The 25,237-nt window shown below is 45.2% G+C and overlaps 1 protein-coding gene across 18 annotated transcripts in view; it reads left to right on the top strand.

Moving 5' to 3' along the window:
- Positions 1–25,237, top strand: part of DAB1 (DAB adaptor protein 1) — a 414,806-nt gene that overhangs the window by 193,205 nt on the left and 196,364 nt on the right. For 11 of the 18 annotated variants that reach the window (XR_010722484.1, XR_010722485.1, XR_010722487.1 and 8 more), the window contains exon 1: positions 10,866–11,362. Coding sequence is in view for 7 of the 18 variants with exons in the window: in XM_066192899.1 (XP_066048996.1) it covers positions 11,272–11,362 (91 nt within the window). In the remaining 11 variants the exon portion in view is untranslated. Of the gene's footprint in view, positions 1–8,091; positions 8,162–9,050; positions 9,123–10,865; positions 11,363–25,237 lie in introns of those variants that run through there. The other 7 variants (XM_066192903.1, XM_066192901.1, XM_066192900.1 and 4 more) reach the window with 4 other exon arrangements.

The following is a 25,237-nucleotide window of genomic DNA, read 5'->3' as shown; positions in this document are numbered from 1 at the left end:
TTGGAGATGCTCCAGCTCCTTTCCCTTGCCTGGGAGCATTTCCTGATGCATTCAGTCTGGGAGAGAGTCTGGGATGAGCATTGGGAAAACTTGGATTGATCAAGCTCCAGTGATGTCGGGTTGGTGGTGTTATCCCAGTGCTTGTGCTCTGGTGGGAAGCTAACAAATAACAAATCTGAGCAATGTTTTCCGACTGTGTGAAAATTAAGGATTTCGAGGCAAGCCTTCTCCAGATATTTAAAATTCAGCAAGCTTTTTTTGTCCTGGGTCTTGAGATGTTAATAACTTTGACTAATTGTCAACACCACCAATTACTATGACTGATACCTTATCATTTCCCACAATGAGCAATGCTAATTAAAATTGATTGTGCTGCTGTTCTGGCACAGCAGCAAGTTTCCTTTTCATTTTTTGTTTAAACATGAGCTTATTGTGCCTATTTGGTGAATTAAATAAGGAAAGCTCATTATTCTGATGTTTATTTTTGAGCAGGGGTTTTAAGCCACATTGGAAGCCTGTTACAAGTGTCAAAGAAATAGAAGAGCTTGAATAAATTGTATTTTTTGGAGTACCAAAACATACACCTAATAATAATATTTAGCACTTTTATACCACAGTGCTTTTTACATGATCACATTTCTGCAGAAACGTAACCACTTCTATTATCTCTGTGAGGTGGGCAAACACTGTTATTGCTGTTTCACAGACACTGCAGCAGATATGCCAGAGCTTTGATTCCCTAATAGCAGAGCACTTCAAGCTATTCACTTCAATTAGGTTACAGATCCCTGTCTTACAGCACTCAGAGCTGCCTAAGTCACAATTTGCAAGACTGGCTTTGCTTGAATTTTATCCAAACTTGGCCTTTTATTTGTCAACTACTTTTTTTAAAGGCATGGTTATTTATTTCTCCCAAAGGTAGGATCAGGAATCCCTTGCCGCTTGTCCGCCCAGTGCTGTAAAGGTTGATTGTGCCCATGCAGAGCCATGTAGGAGGGATGGGGCTGTGCAGCTTCGTGTCCTTCTGTTTTGGGCCTTTGCTTCACCACCTGAATCTCCTCGTGTCAGGAGGGGCTGTTCTTTGTTGGGTAGCAGCTGCTTGTAGGGAGGAGAGGTGGCTGAACAACAGCATGGAACTCTGAAACTCCTGATATCTATTCCCTGTTGTACTCTGAACTTCGCCGTGGCTTTGCGTGAACTTTTTTATGGGGAGTATTTATGGGGTGTGTTATCATTGGAAGATGTACCTGGGTTTTTTAACTATTCTGCTGGTCTCTTCTCCTTAAGTGGCCAATTGCAGTTAATAGCGCAAGTCTGTGACCTTATCCCGCTGGAGATTGATTTAATCAGAACAATTTATTCTTTCTATGATCAATATGAAATGAGTTAATATGTAATGGATATAAATGCATGGAATTGCCTGAGATATTCCTTACTTCCTCCTACTTAGTCCATAAAATGAGTCGAAGACTTCATGGTAGTTATTAAAAAAAAAAAAAAAAGTCTTTTAAAGGATTCTCCATGTTGCACTTTTTCATAAACAAGATCCCCCTTAGGCTTTGACAGAAAGGGAACCCATGTTTGCCTGCCTGGTGCCTTGTGTGAGCACTTATAGAGGAGTGTGTCAGTCAATAAATATTTCATATTTATTGGGAAAAAACCCCGAAAAGTCTGGGACTTGAAAGCAAGATTAAAATATTTATATTACAGAAACGCCACCAGCAAAAAATCATATCTGAAAAGTAAATATTTCAGTCCTGAAGACTACTTTTTGATTATTCACAGCTACGTGACTTTCCCTTGAGCACTGATTTCTACTGATCCTGACAGGAGTTAGGAGCAACCTTGGAAATGTGTCGAGCTGCTTGTGCCATGGTGCCACGACTGAGCCCAGTGCTCCTTGCTCAGAACAAGGGGACCTGGCCAGCCAGGCCTTGTCCCTCACAGTGCTCTCCTGAGCTAGTGACCCAGGTCAATTTGTTTGTGTGGGGAAAATGCTGGAGAAGTGAAAAGTGTCACCCAGGGGAGCTGTGGGAGCCTGGGCTTTGTTTGGTGACACTGAGGGCACCAGTAGCAGGGGAAGCTGTGAAATACCTCAGTGCCAAGTGTGTCCCCCTGGAGCACACCAGACCAAATCCTCCTCTCATCTCTGCTGATGTCTCTCCGTGGACTAGGCTGAAGTTGCTCCTGGTTTGTTGCTGTACAAAATCAGAGAGGAATCATGGCTGGCTGACTCCCTTGGCGTAACCAGCTGTACGTGGAGGCAGAAGTATTTTTGCTTTCTTCTCTAGCTTCAAATGTCCCCTGGAGTTTCATTGTGAGAAGTCAGTTATGAAAATTGAGAGTGTGAGGGGGGGAATATGTCATTTGGGTTGTGATTTGCTGTTAATTAAAGTTTAGTGTGACACATCCTTTATGTCTGGGGATTCCTGAGTCTCATCTCAGTGGCCTGGGTAGAACGGAGGAGCATCTCCATCGAGATCAATGCTCATTATTATTTTCCTCATTATCATCATGATCCTCATCAGTATTTGTTCTACAACACTGGCTGTGGAACAGAAGCACAGGCAGAGATGACCTTCGCTCCTGTTCAAAACCTTTCATTTTTAACAGATAAGAGACTCAGGGGCTGGGGAGGGGAAAGTGACAGTGAACTGACAGAGAATTAGATCCAGCTACTCAGAAGTCAAAATCAGCCACGTCAAGCACAGCAAGCATTTGATGGTCTGACCACCTTGTTTTACTGGTTGACCTCTTGTAAAATCTGCAAGAAGGACCACAGGAAAAGATGTATCCCTTCAAGTTAGGAACTTGGACCTTTCTGCTTAAAATGTTTAAAATCAGTTCTTTTGGAAGGTCTGGGACAGAAGAGACTCTTGCCAGGCTGACAGCTCATGGCTTCTGGTTTGAGATGGAGGAGGAGGTGTGTGATTTCTGTGAGTCATCTTCTGACAACCAGCTGATAATCCCCCAGCCATCCCTTCAGGGCTGGTGGTTTTCCTTTTTGCTGGTGCAAAGTCATCTGAGGGTCAGGAAGTGGACGGTGTTTGTTAAGGCTCTCACGTGGAAATGGTGGGATACAATCAGAGTGGACTTGGGGAAAAATATTTTGACTTATTTCCACTTAAAAAGCAGATTAGGATGGTGAGAAACAAAAACAAAAACTAATACACCTCCTTCTTCTTCTTGGTCCCAAGTCCAGTTTTTCATGCCCAACTCCTCTACACTTCTGTTGTAAGCGCTTTGGTTAATCTTGTTTTTGTCTAAAGGCTTGTGTAAGGGTTTTGCTGTTTGTCAGAATATCCAAGTACAGATAGATTTGTTCCATAAAAGAGGGGACGGTGCCAATTTATCACAGAAAACAAACAGCATGCATTTTTTTTTTCTGAAGGAAAGAAGGCTGTATGGCAAGTTATAGAATTAATGCATCACTAGAAATAAGAATAAAAATCCAAATTTCTTCCTCTCTTAAGTGTTGAGGATCTCCTTGGCTTAACCCCAATCCTCATTTTTGCTGCATGGTTCTCCCCAGTTCAAGCCCTGCACAGAAAACTGCCAGAGGTTTGACCTCTCCTGGTCCTGAACCAAAGGGTGTCCCCTTTGGGTGAGGTCTCTGCTGCTCTTTACAGCCAGCTACAGACCTAAAGCTTTTTATGCCTCTAAATGACTGGGGAGAGGCTGCACAAAATACTTCCCTCCTGGGAAAAGCCCCTTTTACGACGACAGGGGCGTTTTAACATTATGGATTTTCCAAACGGATTTTGTTGAAAGCCAGCGGGATTGCCAGCGTGCATCTGGGTGTGCTGAGCAGCTGCTGGCACCCAGAGCTGGGTGTTGGGGTCACTGTGGGGTTGGTGGAGGGTGATTTGCCCCATTTGCTCAGCACAGTCCCTCCAGTATCAGCAGCACACGGATGCTCATCAGAACTGATCAGGAACAGCCTCTGCCTCTTATGGGAAAGCTGTGTTTGGTACATGATAAATAGCAGGATGTTGCATATTTTTCATTATTAGCTCTGAATCCATACAATTAGTGGTAGAAAAGAAAATAATATTTATTTATGTGTGAAGTCTAATGATAAAATAATAGCCAAGGGATGTATTGATCCCTTCCTTGACCACTCTCTCCAGTGGAAGGTGTCCCTGCCCGTGGCAGGGGGGATTGGAACTGAATGATTTCTGAGGTTCCAACCTAAACCATCCTGAGATTCTATGATAAAACAGGAATTTCCATTTTTCCACCAGTTTGCATGTACTAGAGTTAGCAGTACCTCTTGGATGAACATTAACTCCACCATCCTGTTCCCTTCCTTCCACCAAAACTCACCTCATTTTCCCCTTCCCGTGGGTGATGAGGAATGTGTGTGCTGGATGGATAGAAAGCACAAGATGCCTTCTGGTGACACCAGGAAGAAAATGATCCAGGGAGTTACAGACCACTAAGCCTTTCATTTGTACCTCGTAAACTGGTTCAAATGATAAGGAAAAAAAAAAAAAAAAGGAAACATTTGGGAGATGCTGATAAGATCGGGCTTATCCAGTAGAAAGGTAGTGTAGGATATGGCTGGAAGTGATAGGGAGAGCCTAGGTTTGATGACCCAGCAGGTCACTTACAGTCTTTCTCTCTTAATCTCTTAGAAGTCTTTGAACTTGTCAATACGAAAGGAAGAGAGAGGAACTGGCTTATCTCATTTATTTACGATGCCGAAAGGTCTTTGCAAGGCCCCTCGTAAAAAACAGTCAGAAAGACAAGGTAGGTGGGTGAAAGGGAAAAGTAGAATCAGGAATCAAAACCTGAAACGAAGATTAGGAATTACTGGGGAATTTTCACCATCGCAGAGGGTTAAACCTTGTGTGTTCCTAAGTGCCATATCAGGTCTTTGATTTGGGATGGAGAAGAGAGGGAAGGATAGCCAGGTCTGGGGTAGCAAAAAGCCACGAAGGTCAGTCAGGTCCAGGGAAGGTAGTGTGGGAGGATAGAACAACTTAAACAGTAAATACATGACATAACCTCCAAAAAATGTTCTGTGTTAATGAGTGGCTTTTGCCCAGGCTGTGGTTTCAGTTTGAGTTGGATGTGGTCAAACCAGACCCAAAAGTCTTTGGTTCTGCAGCCCATGTAGGAGGAGATCTTGGTGGGGCTGCTAATGGGGAGGAGGTGCTTTTTCCCTGATCCCCTCCCCAGCAGTGTGCGCAGTGCAGGAGCAGCTGTGCTTTTTCAGAAGCACAGAAGGGTTAGACAAACACGTACACAGTGTTATCTAAAAGGTCAGCAATGGTACTCAGCATCAGAGAAGTCTCATTATTGAAGGAGCCCAAATTAGGAGGCTCCTAATTTGTGGAGTAGTATCACTACTGGGATTTAAGTTGATTTTTTCCTTCCATTTAAACGCTGCATTTGTTTCTTTTCAAGAGCCGTGTCTCTCTGTCCTAAACAGAAATATTGAGTAAGGGTTAAACAAACGTAATTTGTTTGCATTCCCTGCTGCTGTGTCACAGCTGAGTGTGTTCCCTGCGCCACTGATGACAGCCCCACCTCTGAACTGATGGAGTCTCCTGCCTCCCTTCCATTCCTTCCCATCCCTCTGCCTTTCCCCACCGCTTCTTAAGCTGGAGAAGAACCATTGGATGTCCCTTTGAAATCCAGGGGCTGAAGTCCTGGATGCTGCTAATGAGCAGCGAGAGCCTTTTAAGGAACTGAAACTTTGCATTGTTATGATTTGGGAAACAAAAGCTGAATTAGAACTGTAACACTTAACTATGGCATCCCACTTTATTTTCCTCTAATGCAAGCTAAGCTGCCTTACAGCAATCTTTTAAATGTAATGATTGAGACTATTATAGGAAATACTATACAAAGCAACTTTTTTTTTTTTTCAGCCTAAATAATAAGTAGGGCAAGGTTTTAAATGAGGCTAGAGTAATGAATGCTGTACAATAATTTTGATGATAAATTTCCCCGGAGGATAAAGTGGAAGAACAGAAGCAGGCTGTATTTAATCATGCAAAGTTAAAGGAATGCAGCCCAACAAATATTTATAGAAATGTACGGATTTTCTAACCCTTCCTGAGATATTCTTGCCCCTTTTCACCTGGGAGACCTCGCAGAAGTTCAGGTCTTTCAGCGCGCAGTAATTAGGAGGAGGAATTGATCACATAGGGTCAAGTGTTCCTTTGATGTGGAGCACAGAAATTCCTGCTTCCTCGCAGGCTGGAGGACTCAAACAATGAGACATTTGTTTTTCACAGCTCTTTCATTCATCAGCGTGTCGGAAAAGCTTGCTTTGAGCAGATACACAGCGTGGGGATGACACATTCTGCAGCTGCTCTTCACCGGCTGCTGACCCAAGGAGCTGAGTCCCCACCAGAGCAGGGCACTGTGCAGAGATCCCCCTCCCAAAGCAGCACAGTTGCCTTTGTGCAAGCACAGTAAGAAAAGCTGTGAGCTGCACTGCAGAGGTGAGACCTGGGCTTCCCTGTGCTCAGCAAGCTCAAAAGCCCCTGCCCCGTGCTCCATCACCAGGCACATGTAGCCCATGTTTCTGTCTGAGATGTTTTGGTTTTCTGAAATTCTTTTCCCAAGGAATTTTCTGTAAACAAGAAACATGTTTTTGTAAACTGTACCTATGTTTTCATTCCTTTTCCTAGGAGGAACTTCTTCTTGATGTCACTCTGGTCTGACCAATGTGATTGAAGAAGTTCGTCTTTGTTTCACCAATCGAATTGGTCTGTGTAAAATAGTATAAAAGACAGACACATCCCAATAATAAAGAAGTCATTTTCAGCCTTCTGAAGTCAGAATCTGTGTTGTTGTAGTGTAAAACAGCCTCAGGCACAGATGTGCCCTTCCCGTGCCTGCACCATCATCCTCCTCAGAGGTGCTGCTCCTCAGCTCTGCCTTCTTCTGTTGTCTTTGAGGACAAAGCATGACTTCAAAAACTAAGGGACAGTAAAAAAGTCGCTGCTGACACATGGCTTGGCGTGGTCCTGGTTGTTCTGCATGGATGCACTCATGGAAGGGTTAGACAATCACTCCGTAAAGCGTAAGGTTGGGCTGCTTTGTGCTTCCATTTAAAAAAAAAATAACTGTTAAAGTCGGGTGTTTCAGTGGAACTTCAGCTCAGCCTCTAACAGCATCCACTCAGCAGAGGCAAAAACCCGAGGATTTCTGTTCTGCTGATCAATACTTACAGCATATATTGATTTCCAATTTAGGTGTTAACTTTTTAGCTCTTGGAAGTGCTCTTGATATCAATTTTCACCTTGCCTGGTGTTCATTACATGCTGAACGTCGTGGCAGTGAGTGAGCTCGGAGCCCATCTGGAGGGACCATTAATTCCAGCCACTTCAAGATTGCGGCGTGCAAAGATTTACTCGCCTTGTGCAAGCACACGAAATATCTGTGTTTAGGGCAGTGACCTGAGAAATGCTTTCACTCCAGCCTGGCACAGCCTTCCTCTGCTTTCTCAGTCTGCGTAGTCACCTCTGAAATCATAGAATGAGCTAATAAATAGCGCTGTTTATTATGTTCGTGTTGTTTCGGCGTAATAATTCATAGCCAAAGAGCCCCGGGTGGTGGGCTCAGGTTGCTGGGTGGCTGGGTTTTGTTTAAGCAATAAGACACACATGATAAGCAGCGTGTCCCTGGGTGATTGTGCCTCCAGTAGTGTTAGGAGGCACAAGGTCAAAAGGCTCAGTGGCTTTAACTACCTGAGAAGTGCCGCGTAATCCCCCGCAAATGGGCTGTCTACAATGTCTTACTGCTGTATCAGAGAGGGAATTACTTCTTTTTAAAGGCAGCCACATGAATTCCCTCTGTAATTGGCACAGGGCTGACATCACTGGCTGCCAATCAGAAATCCTCTTTGTCTTGGATTTTAACACCTTAATTTCGAGTTCGGGTCATCAGAACAAATGGATTTTGTTAAAAAATGATGTTTTATCCTCTTTGTGCTCTGAGTCCCATCTGCCTGCTTTGTGCTGTGTGTGTGCCTGCGTTGTGAATTGCTCCGCAGTAGCTTTTGTGTCATCATCAGGCACTGAACAGTGACTGCAAAGTCTTTGCAGAGCTGGTGACATGGGAGCCACGGCCTGGCTTGTGGTGGCTAGGACATTATTCAGGCTCAGAAACCCCAGGGAGCAAGGAGAGGGCAGACAGCCAGGTGAGCACCTCGGGAGGCAGGCTGGGATTTCAGAATAACTGCGTAGCCATCAAATTCTTTCAGCCCGCGCTGCCTTTTCCTTTTTTATTGGCAAACATAACCCCCAAAACAATAAAACCATCCCGATTTACCGTGAAAATAAGCACACCTAGGTCAGAGCTTTACCAGCCTGAGCAGATGAGGAGCAGGCCACAAGGATGCTGTTTATCCCAGTGATACTGAGGACTGTGGGCAGCTGCTGTCCTTTTTGGAAGGGGGGATGAGGGATCCCGGGTGGGGAGATTTCTCCCTTGTTTCTCCCCACGTTAAGCCCCAGCAGAAGCAAAGATAAAGGCACGGCCCGTAGGAATTTCTCTGCAGCCCCTTTGAGCTGGTTTCTCTGTCTTCCAGCTGCTCCTTCAGCAGGGGAGAGGAAATCCTGTGGCCCATCCCAGGGAATGCTTTTCCTTTGGGAAAATGGGAATAGATGCCAGAGGTCAGGACTTCTCTGTCCCAGTTTTTCAGTGGGTGGGACAAGGGTATCTCCGTGGGAAGGTGTGAAATCCACAGGAAATGCTGCGGGAGTTGCTGTTCGGCTGCACTGGAATTTAGGGACAAAGCGAGAGGAATCCTCACCCTGTTAGAGGGCAAAAATTTGACAAATAGTTTTTAAGGCTTAAAATAAATCTGTCTTCATAACCTGACTGCTGTGCTTTTTTCCTTAGTTGTGTTATAGAGGTAATGATACTTCTACAGTGAACTCAATTAACCTTCTGCAGCCTTCCGTGTGACAGGGAATCCTAAATCTTCTATTTTATGAGTGCATGTGCAAAATTTGAAGCTACTGTGAACTTCGCATTAATAAATGCCCTTTTCTAATTGGTGCCCATTTGTTTGTTTTCTTTTCCAGTGAGAAGGACATGGTGGCTGTGAGTGGAATGTAGTGTTCATGGTTGAGAAGAGATTTCCACACAGGAGCGAGGTATTATCATCATCATTGTTATTATTATTGTTATTAAGGATCTGCTTCTTGTGTGTGGATGCCTTTGGAGTTTCGATTGTTCAGTGATGTTGTAAGATGATCTTCAGGAGTTTATCTTTGGTTCTTTGCATTGTTTTGCATAAATAGACATCTGTTGCCAATGGGTATGATTTGACTCTCCTCTGTCTGATACCCAGGGCATTTTGAGTGTCCTTTAGAAGTGCCGTGGAAAAAAGGATAGGGTGAAAAACTTGAGTATTTACGGTGAAAAACCTTAAATACCTTGTTCAGGCTTCCACAGCTCAGTTTCCCTACAAAACTCCCTTCTGCTCTGTGATACATCCTGGTAGGTGCACACTGCACCAGGAGACTCAGTAGTGTTTGCTCCTGCCTGGCTCCTGAGATCTTTGCATGAACACATTCTGTGCAGAGCAAAATGTTTCATCTGGGAGGGAGGATGTCAGCAATAAATGAGAAAACAAGAGAAATGGATGATGGCCCATAATGCAAACCCTATAATATAATCATTGTTGTTTGATAAAAGAGACACTTGGAGCAACTCTCCGTGCCCTGGTAGGTATGTCTGGATTTATTATTCAAAAAGACACAATCAAATCTCTTCATTCCGTTGACAAATGGGAGCTATTCAATTCCGTATCTGCCTCTTATTTATAGCATATAGAGGGGTGATTTATATGCTGGCTGCAGATCTTCCAAAACAGTTTTAATTAGCAGCATTGGCTATTAGAATGAGAGTCCTGTAGCTTCCCTGTCATACACTTTCCCTTAAAACTGAACAGAAATCTTACTCTTTGCCAGGCAATACTTTTTTTTTTTTTTTTTTTTTTTTTTTTTTGGTGATGCCAGCAAGAAAATGCATGTGTGCTTTAGGAGCTCAGAGGTTGAATTGCTGTTTGCAGCTCTGAGGGGCAGGCAGGGGAGGGTGAGGGAGGAAATGCCATTTTTTGGTGAGCCTTGGGAGCACAGGGCAGTCCAACAGCACACGGGAGCTCACAGACACCACCAGTCACTTGGGGTTTGAGGACAAAGCAAGCCCCAAACACACCAAGGCCAGCTCAGGCTGGCAGCACTGGCATTTTGGCATCCTGCTGGGCATTCCTGTGCTGGGAGGAGGATGGATCTGAGCTCCCACCTCGCTGTGTGCTGTGGCTGGAGTGCTGAGCCCTCCTCTTGACGTGTCCCATGGCCAGAGACGCCCGGCTGGGATGGGATGTTTTTGCTGGGAGCGTTGTGTGAAGATGTAAGCAAGCATTCCCCTAGCTGTTCCCTGCTCCACAGAGCTGCTCCAGCTCGTGGCCTAATTGGTACCCCTGGGGTTCAGAGCAGAGGCAGGCACGGCGCAGGGGGCAGCTTGGCAAAGGCACCGGTTGGAGTCTCTATTATTTTCCTGCGTCTGATAGGAATGTGATCCCTTTGAGACCTCAGCCTATCTGTCAAACCTGAGATCAGCCAACAGGTTCAAAAGTTATTTGGGGAAGCAATGAGTGACAGAACAATTGCACAGCTCTTGTTTTTTTCCTGAGAAACCAGGCTAGAAAAGCGCAGGGAACATAAAGAGTATTTTTTGTGCTTTATGCGGTGTGTGTAGCATGCAGAATGCTCTGTTGTTATGCTTCCACTGATCTTTTTTTGACATAAGCAATGCAGTCATTCTGTCTTTGCATCAAATAAGTCTTTGTACTACTTGTCACCGGCTCACAGTGTCTCTGTCTGTGTGTAAACTCGGTGTTTGCTACATCCCCCCCACCACAACTGTGCTGCTGCCTGCAGCTGGGTGGTTCTGCTCCGGCTCTGGGTGCTTTACAGCGATGCTCTGCTGGTGATATTTACTCTGGAGAGTAAGAAAACCTGAGAAAATCTGAAGTTTGAGCTGGAAAATAACATGAAAAGAGAGGACATGAGCACTGGACCTGGTCACAGAGGTTTGGTGTCTTTGCCTGTCTTCCCTTTGGAGGACGTCAAGGAAAGAAGGCACAACTGAGAGAGAAGATTGGATGAAGTTCATCCCTGCCCTGCCAGCACTGCACATTTGTGGTGCCTGGGAGACTGATGGGAAAACGAGGAATTAGGAAATGAGGACATAAAAAAAAAGAAAAAAAAAATCCTGCTACAAGCAAGCCTGAAATTAATGTGGTCAGAAAGAAGGGATGGAAATGATTCCTGCGGTTTGCAACGGGGAGATGATGGGCTCTGCTGCTGGGACAGTGAGACGTCCAAGGGTAATTCACAAATCTGGGGAAAAAAGTCACAGTTCTTGGGCTGAATACAAGTTAGTTTTTTGGGTTTTTTTTTTTAAATCTACAGAAATTGTGTGTAGGTATTTTATTTCATTTTCTGAACATATTGATAAAGCACACTGGTTAAGGAAGCTTTCAAATTATTAACGTCTTCAGCCTTGTCTTTGAGCCAAGTGAGCAGTATTTGGTGAGCTGTCTTTGGGCATTACACTAAGTGCTTTTCTACTGCAATTCTAATAGAGTGTAGGGCTGAATTTGATAGTGTTACCTATTAGTGATTAGAGAGTGAAGGGCTTTCAGTGTGTCTGTACTGCAGTTGGCTTTGATTGATAAATTGGGCATTATGCATTTCATAATTTTTTAATTCTTCCTTGAAGTAATGAGATTCCCTCTTCAAATTCGTCTTTTCACTAACATTTTGAAAACGTTTTAGAGGTCTGAATGGGGAAGGAAAAGAAAGAGGAAAGAACAGTTTTATTCATAAACACTTAAATTGTGCATTACGCAGCGGCACAGGCTAACTCTGCTGGAGAGAGGTACTTCTCAATTACCCAAATATTAACACTGTAATTGTTAAGCATGGATAATAGTTATGAATTATGGATCAGTCAGGTTTGCAAAGTCATGGCTGCCTAATAGAGAATGGTTTGATGGGAATGTGCAGGAAGATGACTGCGGATTCTCTCTTCACGTTTTCACAGGGCCTTTCATAGGGAAAGTGCACCCTCGAAACACTCAGAGAATGTCCCACTACTTAGTGATGCCAGCAGGAGCTCCAGCAGTGCTCAGTGTTAGGATATTGATTTATTTCTCCGTATCTGGGGTTGCTCTGGCAAGAAGTCCTGCCCTATTCCTCTCCAGCTCTTCAGATTCACCCACAGCTGCTCTATCAATTATCCAGTTTGTACCTACCCAGCTTCTTTTCTTCTGCCACGTCTTTTTTTTTTTCCAGACAAACCCAGTTTTGTTTTACTCCATTTTTTAGTGCAGGGCTGTAATATATTTGAAGTGCCTGCCATTAACTTTTGAGATTCAGTGACCTTTGCTAATCAGGAAGGAGGTTTTTTTGAGGTTCTACAGGAAGAATTAATCATATGTAAACTGTTTGCTTTAAAAAGTCTCTTACCAAATGTGGGATTTCCCAGGTAGCTTTCAAAAGGTCAGAGGCTGGAGGCAGAAGCTGGGAGCAGCTGGAGAGCACTGCAGGAGGACAAACCCTCTTGGAGTGGGTTCAGAAACAGGGAGAGACCTGTGGTAACACATGGCACTGGGGAGAATCCATTGTCTTTCAGGGGCTGGACTCAGGCCAGAAATTTGGAGTAGCTAAGGAAGCAAAACACAGAGTGGCACTGTGCTGTTGCACCGTGCTGACATTTGCCTGCAATATCCTCCTATTTCAAAAGCAAGTGGCTGTGCTTTCAACAAAAGGTTCCTTCGCCCTACAAGACTGGAAACAATATTTGGGCGAAAGAAACCATGAGAATTTTGGATAAGTCTTCAGTCAGCTACTAGTACAATCCCTTCTCCCAGGCGTGCAGGGAGCTGGAGTCTCTACAGGGGAAGTTTGCCTCGTGGACCCTGTTTCTGTCAGCTCTTGGTGTGGCAGTTCATGGTCAGTGGTGGCAGGTGGCTCCAGAACTGCTCATGCAGACCCCCAAAAAGCAGAGAGGTTTTTGCCCATAGGGGGGCTTTATGTCCTGGATAAACACATTGATGGAGTTCAGCTTGAGGGATTTCAAAGTTTAACAACCCCTTTTCTCCTCCAGCCTCTGTAGCAGTGATTATGGGACCTTCTAGCTCTGGGTTAGAACCACAGAGGGAAAAGAGTTCATGGAGAAAAGTGCAGTTGTCAAAAGAGAGGGACAGTCAGTGTCACCAATACCCCAAAGGCTTCAGTGTCTTGGTGTGCAGGGTCCTTGCAAAGGAGACTCTTTATCTGAATTTTAGAGAACCCTGCCAAAGCCCTTTATGTGGTTTTATTACATTTTGCTGTAGTCAGTGGTGGCTTTTGCCTGGGTGTTCTGCGTCTCAGTGAAGCTGATTTTGGAATATGTCTCACAAATGAGGTACAGAGCAGCAAGTCTTTGGTTTCCCTCGTGCAGCTCTGTTGTTCAGCCCCCTTAACTCCTGCCAAAGATGCAGTGGAGCCTGTTCTCAAACTTGATTTCAAGGTTTTATCAAGTCTTGGTGAATAATTGCATTTGGTGTTAGAGGGACGTCCATCTGGAGGGTTTCACTCACATTTTGCGACAGAAATGGGAGTTTTCCAGTCTTTGCCCATACAGGGGAAGCACACTGGTGAAGGGAGGAAGATGCCACCCCACCAGCCACCCACCTGCAGTGTGTGCTGTTCCCTAGGGATGGATTCAGAGCCTGATCCCAGCCACTCTGCAGAGGGACCTCACTCCAGGATGGCTCAGAGCCCAGGGGCTTCTCCAGGCTCATCCTGCAGCAGTGAACTGTGGGCATTGCTCTTTCTCCCAATGATTAAAGCACAGAGCTTTCTCTTCAAAGAGTTCATTCCGTAAACCATTAATGGAAAAGTTATATGCTAGAAACATTTTCACCAGAACGCACAGAAAGTCTGGATATGAATGATTTAAAGACTGTGGGAAAGCATAAAGGTGTTAAGGTGAATTTACTGCTTTGTTCAGCACATAGATTGTGTGAGGGGTCTTCAGCATGAATTAAAGAAAGGTTCCAGCCATGAGATATTACAGTTTAATTCAGACATTAGTACAGTCAGAGAGAAGACAGTAATGTATTGCACAACTAAATAGGATTTCCATATTGGATTGCACCTGTGCTCTATATGGACAGTGCTGCCTCTGTCAGGAGGAATAATGTGATGGGGATAATAGGCAGCTGTGGAAGGATTTACCTGGAGCAAGCTCTGTCTGCTAATAGCTGGCTCATAGCCCAACCTAACCGTGAGAGTTCATTGTTACAATGTCCTGTTGGATGCGAGCGGGGATGTTCTCCTGACCTTCAGCAGCCTCAAGGCATTCATGAATCACTCACATCTGCCCCTTGTTCATGTCAACCAGCAGCACATTCTGTGGGACAACGTGTTTAAAAACAAAGGGAATTTTTTTTTTAAAAGCAACTTGAAATATGGTGTTGTCAGTCATCCGCTGCCACACTTTTGTACCGAGGAGGTGGGACATAATAGAGCCCGGGTTATCTTCATTAAATTACTCATTATTCACATAGACCAACAGCCTGTCACTTTTTATTCATCCCTTCTCCAAATTGAAGATGGTACCAGTTTTCCTTGCCTCTAAAAATATTTGCAGATGGTACCTAGGCTTTTTAACTGTTTTTTTTTTTTTTTTCTCCCCTTTTCCTTTTTGAGGTCAGGTATGCCAGTTTCAGTCAGGGCTGTATAAACTTCCTGCCTGGGTTTTTTAAAGTGTCATTTCTTGTTCTAGTCTCTTTAGATCTTTGCTTTGACTTTTGGCCACTTCTGTTGACAGACCTGTGGCTTTCCTGGAGTTTTTATTTCTCTTAGAAAACCTGGAGGAAATAGAAGTGGCTGAGGGGACAGCCCTGTGCCTGTGCGATGTGCGTGCTACAAGGTTTGCTTCGGCCCTCTGGAGGCTTTCTTACTCCTGATTTTTTAAATTTTTTTTTTCTCAGTTGGAGCATTTCCAGCAATGGCTCTGAAGTAACCCCAGAGCTCTGTCTCTTCCCATTTTTTTGGCTTTGCAGTGTGTGTTGCAGGGGCCATCAACCCCGGGCTCTATTGCACACCAGCAGCTCCGCCGGGTGTTTGCCGCGCTCTCTACAAACGGCGCTCGCGGAGCCGTGCCGTGAGAACAGATGGGCCTGGGAAGTACCTGGCTCTCGGTGGGTCTGGAGAATGAACTCATTATCCAGCCAGTGGTCTGTCACACCAGCCTCATTTACCAGGGGCTGGTGTAAAAAACAAACCCTGGAAAGCAGAGCCTGGCGAGAAGCGAGCGTGGCCGCGCCAACCACGGCGGTGCCGCTCGGCGAGCAGCTCGTTGGGGATGAGGGATAGGGAGGGAACCTGGAAAGGCAGAGAGGTACAAACAGGCATCAAAAGCCTCATAAAAATGACTGTAAGTGCTGCTTTTGGGAATTAAAAGCCACGTGGAGAGGGGGCACATTTCATCTCACTCTGAGCTGAAGGTCCCTTTCCTTAGGTGCTACCTCCTCCAAGTGTTCCCTTAGACAGCCATAAATTAATAAAGAAACACGTTTAAAGAGCATGATGTTCAAACATATAAAAGGACCCAAACTTTCCAGCTTATGTTAGACCAGACAGGTAACCGAACAGCTTTCCATCTTTCTGCTCTTGAATGCCCCCTGGGAAACACCTCTGGCTGTGCTGACAAGGTTGAGGATTGCAGGACTCCTCCGTAGCTGCTGCTTTGATTGCCGGTAAAAATAGGAAAAAATTAGGCACTAGTTACTCAGAGGAATAAAAAAAAAAATGTCAGAGCTGGATGCAGTCTTGGAAAGGGAAAGTGCAGAGTGGGAGACTTTTGTTTAATCATAGCAAAATCCATGAGGAGCGTGGGGGAAATGGTTGTCTCTGGGTTACTCTGTGGATTTGTAAGTGTGTGATTGATAGTGTGTTAATAGTATTAGGCTCCCTGCTTCAATATTATTGTTGGGAAATCTGGCTGCTCGTATAATCCCCAAATTTATAATCCCAAGATTTATACAGGCAGTGCAGACAGTATAACCACCGCAGGGTGGAGTGGGGTCCTGCACCCACAGGGGAAAGTCTCACCAAATAAACACCTGATTGACCCCAGGAACACCCCCTGTGCGGGGAGAAGCAGGAGGGCACTCCAGCTTTTAATTAGGCAGAATTTTCTTGTTTTAAAATGGCTAGAGACAACAAAAATGTGTCCCCACAGGCTGCTTCTGGGGTGTTCTGTGTTAAACCAGTGCCTGGCACAGCTGGCACGGCGATGGTGCGTAACCTTTGCAGTAGGTGAAGAGCTGGAGGCAGACAGATGTTCCGGTGTGGTTGGCTGGGATTGTGCATTCCCTGCCCACACAGATGGTCCTTTGGAGCACCCTTGGCAGCCTCTCCTTCCCCACCCCCCCTCCCACCTGTTGGCACTCACAGATCCAAGTGAAGAGTGGCCGAGTTGTGGGGGAGAGCAGGACAAAAAGATGCAGCAGCACTTCTGGCTGTGAAACAAGGCAGGCTGTGTGCAGTGCACAGCAAGGAAGCCAACAATGAGGGCTTGCCCCAGAGCAGGAGCTTTCTATCCAGAACCCACGCTGGTAATTCACCAGATTGCAGCATGGATGGAATTACAAGGGATTTTATTTATTTTTTTTTTTAATGAAAAAGGGAGCTTCTGTCCTGAGAAAAATTAAGTGATGCTGAATTTGGTTTGGTTCTTCCATTGCACGCTCAGCTTTATACAGAGAATAAAAAAGGGCAGAGGAGAACAAATTGACCCTGGAAATCACCTCCAACAAAGCTGGCTTCAATCCTGCCAGCCCTTCCTGGAGGAATGAGCCTCCCACCCACACAGAGCAGCTGAAGTGGAGAAGCCCCTTTCCAGAGGCAGCTGCAGAGCCTTGTTAGAGCAGTTTCAGAGGGGTTTTCAGCAGACTGCACCGTGCTGCATCCCAGGCGGACATCTCCCTCCTGCCTGGGACCAGACATTTACCCCCTTCCCCATCTCCCACCCTTTTCCTCATAGCAAGAAGGAGCAGGAGTGCTGCCTAATCACTTCCAGCACCAGCACAGGTTGGGGTGGCTTCAGCCCTTCATCCAAAGCTGGAAATAAACCCAGAATAAGCTCAGACCTCAGCGTGACTCATGTCACTCCATTCTGCAGGTGGGAGGAGCGTCCAGAAGTGAAATACAAAGCTGTGAGAACATCACTCAGCTCTTCAGGCTTCCCTGCTTCCCTTAATGGCCTGCAGGGAATCTGCCAGGCTGGGCAGTGAGCTGGCACAGGCTGGCCAGGAGTTCCTGACCTCACAAGGACCACGCTGACTCCCAGCAGTGGGAAAACACAGCCATCATTATTTTTTCCTAATAAACCATACCTTGCAGTTATAAAATGGAGCACTGACTCCAGCTGACGTTTGAGCTGGTTTGGTGGGAGAGCAGGAGAGGTGTCCAGCAGGGACTTTGTCAGCTGCTGCACCATGTGGACCATCGCAGCTGTTTAAGGAATAGCACTGCATCTTGCAAAATATTTTGCAGGCAGGCACTTTGCAAACCCTGGAAAAGTGTTTTAGAGATTCCTCTGCAGAGGAGGTTGCCAGTCAGTAGCATGGTTTATTTATTTTGTTTGGTTTTCTTGGGTTATTAAACATGTTTTATTTATGGAGTGTGCTTTCTAGAGAACAGTCTGCATACATGTTCTTAAATGAAGCATCTGTGGGTGCTGGGCTGTTGTTGTTGTGTGTGTTGGGGCCATGCTGGTGCCAACAGGCAGCTCTGTGGGGGCTGTAGGAGCTCCGGAGATGTGCATGGAAGTGCTCAGTGAACTGGAGAGCAGCACTGGTGTGTCTGAGTTTGTGGAGAGGGAGTTTGTGTGTGGCTCATCCCTTGTTCCACCACAGCTCCTCACCTGCTGCAGTCCTTTCCCAGGCAGTTTTTTGTGGAGAATCCAGAATGACTCACTCCAGCCATAACCCTTTTTAAGCTTAAGCACGGAAGTAACCTTGCAACGTGAAAAAGTGTGAATTTATGTGTGTGTGTGTGTGAATGTTTGCACCATCTGTTCCCTTTCCTGCAGCTCAGAGTGAGATTTTTGTCTCCTTTGCTCAGCTCACACAGGTACCTGTGGTGCTGGTGTCCTCCAACACAGATTGCACAGGTTTTTCCCAGTAGAACACACCAATACGTGGGCACAGGTGTATCAGTGCAGAGCAGGTAGAAATTTATCCTGGTAGTAAACACCCTCCTACCTTTATCTCCTCTTGTCATCCTCTTAATTAAATTGACATTCTCAAGACGTATTCAATTTAGGGTTTTGGTTTTTTTCCTAGTGAGAAGCCCAAGTAGAAGGAATTCAGTGCATAATGGTGTGGCCAGCTGGCAGAGCTGTGCTGAAATACAATTTCTGCATTTATAAGTTGGTTTTGCCCTAGCAATCTGCAGAGCAGCCAGTGGGCAAGGAAACCCTGCTTAAAGGAGTTATTTCCCATGATTATTAATGCCCTGGAAGCTGAAATCAAATATTGCTAATCCATCACTCACAGTGCTTTGACACCGAGCCATCACAAGGAAAGAAGTGTAGTTTAAGTCATACTTTGACTGTAATGGGTTTTGAGAAAACTAAGATTATCATCTAGAACAAAAGTCTCCAGTTGGTGTCACAGAATGAATTTTAAACTCTTCCCCTCTCTTTGGCCAGGTGGGAACTGCTTGTCTCCGCACACCAGCTGATTTCTCTGGAAATCAATTCTCACCAGAGAATTTTGTGGCTGGGGCTATTGCAGTTTATTAAAATGAGCTGTAGATTTTCTGTGGCAGCTTAATTCACAGTTTTCACGTCTTGGCATTTCAAATAATTTTAATCAAATAATTTAATTCAAATTATTTTAATTAATAAATTTAATTAATTAATTTTTAGGTTTACAATTTGTTCCAGAAGCAACGCAGTTTGCTGAGATTACACACATTTTCTGCAGTTTTGATTTTACTGCTGCATTCATTTAGCTCAGCAAATTTATAAAACTAATTAAAGCAGAAGTACTTTTTTGATTCAAGTTGTGAATGAAGAACAAGGGTCTAATGTAAAATGACATTTGCAGAGATATTAAGACCAATTGCAACTCTGTGGGTGTTTTACAACTTGATTTTTTTAAACTAAAAGCAGTTATTTTTATAGCATATTCTTGGCATGGTTGTATTGTTTTCATGTTTGGGGATGCCAAGGGAGAGTGGGAGATTAGGATCTGATTCAGCAGCGTACTGACACATGTCTGACATTAGCCATGGAGTTGGTCCTCACTGAATTCCTTGGATTTCTTGTTTGCTGAACCGAGATGGAGCTTTGGAGCCCGAACCCATTTCAGTCACCGAGGTTGTGCTGCTCCCCAGTTCTTGTTAAGCCTCGTGTCATCCAGGGAGTGAAAATAACCTGCAATTCCCAGCCATCAGCATCCAGAGGCAGCACCAGGATTTTTCCCTGTCCTGGGAGAGCAGGGAACACGTGGGGTTGTTTGAACTCCTTTGGTGACACGCCACCGCAGGTTCAAACGCCAATTACCACGTTCCAAGTGACAAATCTGGAGGGGGGAAAAAGGAGATGATAATTTAATAATTTTCTTATGAAGGCAAATGAGTCCTACATAAATCAAGCTGCTTCATTAAAGGGGGAAGTTGGCTGAACACGGAGGTGACGAAGGTTAACTCCACATTTGTGACACCAACTCCTCTTGAGTCTCTCTTGCAGCAGTGCCTGTCACCATCCCCAGCTCCTCAGGCAGCACTGGCATTTCTCGCACCACCTTTCACAGCATCAAAAGCAGTTTAATGTTGGGAGAAATTCACCACCCTGCTTTGGACAGAGGTGAATGGAAGACTTTGCTCTTTTTTTCCTGTGCGCATCTCGTGCGAGCTGCAGCGTTCCCGGTGTCTGGTCCAGCTGTTCCCCAGGTCCTGGCAACACTCAGCTGGTGTCTGTGCGGTGCTCTGAGCCTGTGCCTCTGTCTGGACTCCTGTCCTATGCCACCCCTGTGTTTTTTCCTGCTGCTCCAACGCTGATCCTTGCCCGCCATCCTCGCTGGCAGCCGTGGCTGCTGCCAAGCTGTTCACATGAAAGGTGTTTTCACGAGCCACCTCCCACTTCTGGGCACCCGTGGGCCAGCCTGCACAGTCCAGGGTGTTTGGCTGACTCTGTTTGGGCTGATTTCACAAACCTCTGCGTTGTGACTCAGAGAGCGGTTGTGGGGTGCTCTCAGGGTAGGATGAGCCACCCCAGTTGTTGTCACCCTGTTTGTAAATGTTGTGGTATCGTGCTCTGTGCTTTGGGAGTTTGTGACCAGTGATGGGGCATCTCAGCTGCTGTGACAACAGAGAAAAGCACAGGAAGGTTTTGACCTCACAAACACAACACCGAATAATTTTTTTTGCGCCTTTGGAGCTTTTAGAATCGATGAAGACGTGGCAGCAAAGAATTTACACATCCTCCTGACCCCATATGGCTGTTCCCCCTGCAGTTCCGTGCTCACGTGTGCAGCATTCCTCTATCCTGATTTACTTACACCTTGAGCAGGAGCAGGGAAAGGCAGCCCGAGCACCAACCCACCATATGCTGCTCCTAATGATTGAGAGCACTGGGTGTGCTCAGTGCTCTCCTAACACGTTCCACGGGCCAGGGGCCTGTGGCACTACAGCTGTTGTGCTTTTATTTCCCCCAGCCCTCTCCCCTTCACCACCGCATTCCGCAGCCAGGAGGTTGAGGATGCTGTTGCTGTGAGACGCCTTTGGAAGGCACCTCCTCTGTGAGGATGAAATTGCTGCCACTTACTCCCCTCAGAGTTACACAGCCCAGTGCCAGGTGCCAGGGAACGTGGTTATGATCAGGAGGTTGCAATTTTCCCCCCAAACCTCCAGCGTTCAGAGCTTTTGTTCTCACTCCTGTGGCAGAATCCACCGTGTTTCCCAGATTTGGGGCTGGTCCCAGCACAATGCTGCTTTTGCACATGGAGAGCAGCAATGGGAAGAGACAACAGAATGGTGTCACTGCACTATTAGTTCATATTTTCATAAAACATCAGGAATTCAGAGTGTAGCTCTTTTAATGTCTCATTCAAGAAGGCAGGAACATTGAAATGTACATTATTTGAAGCCCAGGAGACACGCCACTAGCGTTTATAGTGACAGCAGAAATCTTCTTGTATTCCAAACTCCTCAGGAGAAACACTGATAGCTTTATTCAAAATAATGACACTCAGAATTGCTGAATCATGTTCCCAGAGCATCTGTCCTGGAGGAAAAGCAGGGCTGCCATCCCAGTCCTGTTTCCAACAACTAAATAATGTCTGGGGTCTGTGTGTCTTCTGGTCTGGGAAGATGCATCAGCATGGTCCCAGCTCTGCTGTGGTCTTTCCTCTCCCCCATTTTTAGTGGAAGATTCACTCCCTTTCTGGTCAAGTTTCCTTGCACATGGCAGGGGGGTCAGAACTAAAAGGTCTTTAAGGTCCCCTCCAACCCAACCCAATTTTGGATTCCGTGATTTTTGGGGAGAGAAGTTGTCACTAAATAAGTGAATTTTTAGCATTAGGTTGGCAGGGATGCTTAATAGAAAGCAATAAGGAGAGTTGGCCATTAAATACTTTATTAATCTGACAGTGTTTATTTGTCGTATTTTTTGATACAGTGGCGAATTATCTGGCAGTAGTAAAGCCCTGGGTTTAGGTGACCTTGTGGTGAATCTTGGCCATTTTATTTTCCTGAGTGCTACAGGGAGGCTCGTTTCATTTTTATGGAAGAACTCTGAGGTCTGTGTATGAGCTCCACAAGAAGTAGCAAGATTCTGCTATTACATTAAATATAAGACCTGCTCTGCATTAAAATAAAGTGGAAGTCTGCATTAAACTGGCACAAGGCAGAAATTAACCTCATATTCTGGAAGAGGCACTGATGCCATGCAGAAAATAAGTCTATTTGGAGATCATTCTGCTGATATTTTTCTCAGCTATATCCTTTTTTTTTTTTTTTGGAGGGGTGGGGAGGCAAACAAGCTCTCGGTGGCCGAGTTCATTTTCTCCTGCTGCTGCCTTTTTCATTGAAGTCATCATAATCCTCCATTTGTGACATCAGAGTTACTGGCTAGCGAGATAATTATGATTTCACAAACTGAAGATTATGACCTTCAAATGAGGAAGGCACAGCGGGGAGGACAGATTCCTAAGCAACAGCCATCAGATATTTGTGAAATATTTGCAAAAATGTCCTTGCAGTTTAAAAAAAAATGAGGGAGAGAGGGCAGGAGGGAAACATCCAAAAAATATTATCAGCAGAATGAGTTGCCAGCCAGCATTTTTTTGCCCAAGTTTTCCATTTGGTGCCCATGATTCTCTAACCTGTCTCATTTAGCCTTAATGAACACGAGACATTTTTTTAGCATGCCATATGTGCTGTGGTCCTTAGGAAAAAAAAAAAAAAAAAAGCATCCAAATAACTTATTTTTTATATTCTGACTCTACCCAATCATAATTTACATTTTGCACAGTTTGATGCCCATCTGCAATGTCTTTACTATCAGAAAAGGTAATGAGAAAGGGAGGAAAAAAACCCACAGGAACATGTTGAACGACTGACACAAGAAAACCTGGTTGGGAGAAAATCGTTTTCGTCCCTGTGTAAATAAGCAACTTGGAAAAGGGGTTGGATTTGTGGCTCCGGGGGTGGGGTCAGCTCCTGCATCTGCAATGGCTTGAGAGGAGCCCCGGCAGTTTTTGGGGAGTCCCTGGGAGTCTGTTGTTCTGACAGGGGGTGGTGAGTGGTTCTCCCCAGGGATGGGGAGGATGAGGAGCAGCCATGCATCCTGAAAATGAGCTGAGTTGTGCCTCAGCTGGATCCTTTTTTTGTAATTTTGGGACAAGCTATTTAATGACCACAAACTCTCCCCATGCAGACCTCCTTGCAAATATTCCATCCTGAAAAGGTGAAAAGCCTTGAAAGGACATTGCTTCCTCTTCCATCCTTCCTTATCCTTTCAAACACCAGAATCGTGGATTTTATCCTTGGAGCCTGGCGGGAGGAGGAGGAAAGGAAGGAGTCACCAGAGGGAAGTCCCAAATAGCTCCACCTGCTCATTTCCAGTGTGTGGTTTTGGGCCTGACAGGGTTTAAGGCATTAGGGTGCAGATGGATTGAGGTTCTCTGGTCCTCACATTCTGCTGAGCAAAACGTGGGGCCTTGAACTCAGCCACTGCAACAAATGGTCGCAATCAATTACAGTTAGAAAACAATCAGCATTTTGCAAACAAACCTCCAGCTGTAGCAACCCAAATTCGTCACGTCCAGCCACTGGAGAGATGGGATATGCCCTGTCCAGAGGTTTTGGGCAGGGTGTTGGACACAGGAGCAGAGCTCCGGGAGAGTCCCAGTTCCCATTTTTCTTCCTAATGTCTCCTAAGATCTGTTTTTTCCTTTAGTAGCCTGAGTCAGAAAATGTCTCCTGTCCCTCGTTTGGAATGGTACCAGTTCAGGAATGTTTCCTTTTGATACCAGGAGCTGATGGGAGTTATTCCAGCCCAATGAGGCCTTCAGTTACATCCACTGGGATTGTAGAGTCAGAATTGAAAATGGCTTGCACTGGTCAGAGGTGCCTTTGTGCCAAGCTGCCAAGGGTTTATGACTTACAGATTCCTTCAATTCAGCAGGTGACCCAAAAAACCCCCCAAAAAACCCAAAAAACAAAACAAAACAAAAAAGGTAGCATTTCTTATTTGTGTGACACACAGAAGAGAAATTCCTGGTGTTAACATTTTCCCAGAGCTCCACTGGAGTGTGAGGAGTGATGGGAGGCAGGGGACTGTGCTGGAGGAGCTCCTGGGAGGAACCATGCACATGGAATCACAGAATGGGTTGGGAGGAACATCTAAAGACCTCCTAGTCCAACCCCTTGCCGTGAGGGACATCTTCAGCTGGATCAGGTCACTCAGAGCCTCATCCAGACCGTGGATGTTTCTAGGGATGGGGCTTCCACCTCTGGGCAGCCTGTGCCAGTGTCACCAAAACGTCCTCATATATAAATTGATCTGAGTGAGGCTCTGTCCAGGTTTCTTGACATTGGGGATAAAATTCAGGATTTGTCCACGGGTCAAGATCTCCTCCATGCAGCCAAAGTCACATCCAGACTCTGTAAAATAGGGATGGGATGTTTTTATGTAGCTCTGAGCTTTAAGGATACTTCCAGTGCAGGTGATGGAATATTCCAGAGCAATCACGCCTAATGTAACTTTAACTTGGAATGCTGCAGCCTGGAATACCCCAATGTTGTCATGAGGGCTGCTTTGCAAAGCAGAGAAAGAGAGCTGCATCCGTGTGGCCAATTTACAGTCAGAAGTACAAATCCAGTCCAAATCCTTCTGTCCCAGCTGAATCCCCAGCAAAGTGCTTGTGATCAAGATACAGCCTAAATAACTATTTGTATAAAATATTTAGCGACTAATTTCTCATTACAGATGCTTTGAGAAACGCTGTAAACTGCTTGCAGACAATTGAAAAATTAAAAAAAAAAAAAAAAAAAAAAAAAACGGAAGGGAATTATTGAATATGTTGTTCAGTGCACGTGATTTGACCAGCTTTGGGAACTGCAGTGTTAAATCATGAGACAGAGCATCTGGAGTGGGCAGAGAATTAGTAGAGAATAAAGGAGCAGCAGTACCATGCCAGGTACCACAGGAACAAGTGTATATATCAAAACAGAATTAGTGCAAAGTTGTAGCTTGAAAACCTTGTGGTTTGAGTGAGAACCAGGTGCAGAACTGACCCACTGACCTTCCCTGAGCCTCCCTGCTATGGCTGGCCCTGCTCAGAGCAATGGAGGCTATTTTTTTTCCTAGTTAATAAACAAAAAAACCCTCCATTTGCCTCTTCAATTTCACTTCTGCTAAACACGAACCTGTGGCAGTGAACTGAAAAAAACAACAGAATAAATAATACAGACAAATACATGGAGGAGTTCAATTATCATTTTCCCCCATTGAAACTGCCTTTTAACAACTACATCTTCTGACTGACAGCTTATTAATACTAATTACATTAGATATATGCAACATAACTAGTGCACTGGTACTTTCAATTATCTTCCCTTGTCTTCATTCCTTCCCCTGTGCTCCCATCCTCCCTTTTCATGCCCCATAACCACGACCAGAGCTGCAGCTC

This window comes from Chamaea fasciata, unplaced genomic scaffold (assembly GCF_029207755.1).
Source record: "Chamaea fasciata isolate MVZ Bird 193981 ecotype frontalis unplaced genomic scaffold, bChaFas1.0.hap1 SCAF_10, whole genome shotgun sequence".
Classification (NCBI taxonomy): domain Eukaryota; kingdom Metazoa; phylum Chordata; class Aves; order Passeriformes; family Sylviidae; genus Chamaea; species Chamaea fasciata.
This window is presented reverse-complemented; position numbering and strand designations above follow the sequence as displayed.